Genomic DNA, 2,493 nt, shown 5'->3' with positions numbered 1-2,493 from the left:
TGGCGGAAGCAAAACCGTGACTCTCGTGAAAGAAAAAAAAGGAAACGCGTTTTTTCGCGCAAAAAAATGTTCGATTTTTTTGAACCAAAAGCTAAGGAAAATCGGTGGAAAACCGAAACTTCGAAAAAAGCCAAAGAAAATGAAGGAAGCACCCAGAGCGCGACATGTGACGGGCGGCTGAGAGCACGCCAAGTGACGTTGATCGTTGTGAGGCTCCCGAAAAAGCGCTCATCAACTAGTTGCTCCCGCAAGCTTGGCAAGACTCAAGGTTATTGCAGAACAAAAAATGGGCAAGGCTCAAGCAGATATTGTTTTCATCCCATAATGTTTGTCACTAACGTTATGGGACGGAGGGAGTACTATGTAAGCAGGATGCTTCTTTTCTTAAGAAAAGTTTAAATTACTAACATGGTATACACTTGCTTCAATTATTGACTTGAAACTTATTTCACATCCATCTTAGTGTAAGATTCACGCATATATACTCCACAACAACATGATCGAAATAATTGCTCTCACTCCCGGCTGATATATTTCTTTTATTTCTCATGTAGATCCGTGATTCAATGGTTTATGAGGCGAATGTCTCGATGGCGGCATCGCCGCTACGGTGGAACCGGGAGACGGCGCAATCGGTGGAGAAGAGGCTGGCCGAGAGGTACTTGGGCGCGCCGCCCATGATGGGCATCTTGGCCGTGACGTTGACCATGCTGACGTAGTCGGAGCGGTAGGTTTGGCCGAGCACACCGTCCACGCCATTAGTAAGGGTGTGGAACTTGAACCCGAGGTCAAGGTGCACGAGGCTGTCCTTCTCGGTCTTCCCATAGTTGTGGATCCGGGAGTCCTCATCAGTGATGGGCACGGCATTGGCCGAGATACTGAACACGCCGTCGAGCTCTACAACGACGGTGTTCACCGTGTCGGTGCGAGTGACGGAGAGCCCCGGCATGGCCCTAGAGACCCATTGGGCATTCTTGCCGGCCTCCACCTCCACAGGCACCCCGTCGAGGGCGATCTGGATGTGGTCCTCCTCCTCGTCCCACTCGACGACCTTCTTGGCACCTACGTAGAGACGGTGGTCGGCGCCGCCGTGGACGAAGGTGACACCGAGGGCCTGCACCCACGTGAAGTCACGCTTCATATCGGGGTTGTGGTTGCCAATGAAGTGCGCGTTGATGTGGATGTCCTTGTCAGAGACGACGCAGAAGTCCTGGTCTTTCTTGCCGTGGAAGTAGAAGGTGTTGCCGTCGCCGCCCGTGAAGCGTGGGTCCCCGCACGACGTGCCCGGGAACATGTCGCACACTGCATGATCCGCCGTAGTTTTGTCAGATTCATCCGATTGTCTATTATTGATGCGGTAGACATTATTAGCATGTTCTTTCTTTCTTTCTATAGATTTGGGTTAAATGAAATATACAAAAATGAAGACTTGGAACGATTTGAATTTGGAAGTTGGAACCGAAAGGAAGAATGAGCGTAGGAGTACTTACTGCAGAAGGTCATGCAGTACTCGCAGAAGGCGAGGCACTTGTTGGGGCATGTCTTGGGGCAGGAGACGACGCAGGGCGGGCCGCGGTTGTCGGTGCAGGCCACCTCGTACTTGCGCTTGTTGTTCTTGGCGAACGTCACCGTCTCGAACTTGCCCGGCGGCACCTTCACCTTGCCTTTCCTTCCCGACCCGCCCACTCCCGGCTGCGCCGACGCCACCGCCAGCGTCACGACCAGAACGACGGCCAGCAAGCACCAGCCTGCCTGCCGCTTCGCCGCCATCGCCGGCGAGAGCTAGCTAGCTGTGGATGGAGCCAATTGTATGCTCGATCTACCTGTGGGTGGATCAGATGATGATGTATCTGTGGGTTGTGTGTGGGAGCTAGCTAGGTGGAGTTGTGGGATTCTTATGGGAGATGGAAGTGGACTTTGGGGCCGGATGGCCGGCGATAGTCGGAAGTGAAGTGGAGGCGAAGTGGCGTAGGGGGACACAAAGGTGACCGACAACATAGCTACGTTAATTTTCTACTAGAGTAGACAGAAGAGCATGCACACGTATAAAGATATACTCCCTCCGTTCCTAAATACTTGTCTTTCTAAGCATTTCAACAAATGACTACATACGGAGCAAAATGAGTGAATCTACACTCTAAAATATGTCTACATACATCCGTATGTAGTAGTCATTTGAAATGTCTAGAAAGACAAATATTTAAGAACGGAGGGAGTACGTTATTAGTTTGATTTTCTTTGCTGCATGTGACCGTGCACTGCATTTTCCGCATCGTCCTAGCTGCTAGCTACATGTAGAGCTTTGACCAGACATACGCGTTGACCCGGCTACAATCCTACATAAAGTAGCTAGGTCTCGTACGTACGTCTCACTGTGCCCCCTTTTTTATCGTCTAAGTCTCTAAGACGACTGAGCTATATCTTTCCAGGTCATGTGGATTCATGGCGAAACAAACGTCCATAGCTCTCTCGCGGCCGAGCTACGTTAACTTG

General features: G+C 50.9%; 1 protein-coding gene across 1 annotated transcript; it reads right to left on the bottom strand.

The window, feature by feature from the left end:
* Positions 1-468: 468 nt before the first annotated feature.
* Positions 469-1,850, bottom strand: LOC123059608 (uncharacterized). Its single transcript, XM_044482138.1, has 2 exons — positions 1,491-1,850; positions 469-1,302 (listed from the first exon to the last, which is right to left on the bottom strand). The coding sequence occupies exons 1-2, from the start codon at positions 1,768-1,770 to the stop codon at positions 572-574; spliced, it is 1,011 nt and encodes a 336-aa protein (XP_044338073.1). The 5' UTR covers positions 1,771-1,850; the 3' UTR covers positions 469-571.
* Positions 1,851-2,493: the final 643 nt, after the last annotated feature.

The sequence above is a fragment of the Triticum aestivum genome, chromosome 3A (genome assembly GCF_018294505.1).
Source record: "Triticum aestivum cultivar Chinese Spring chromosome 3A, IWGSC CS RefSeq v2.1, whole genome shotgun sequence".
In the NCBI taxonomy this organism is placed as follows: domain Eukaryota; kingdom Viridiplantae; phylum Streptophyta; class Magnoliopsida; order Poales; family Poaceae; genus Triticum; species Triticum aestivum.
The sequence above is the reverse complement of the archived record's forward strand: the minus strand, read 5'-3'. Positions and strand labels throughout refer to the sequence as shown.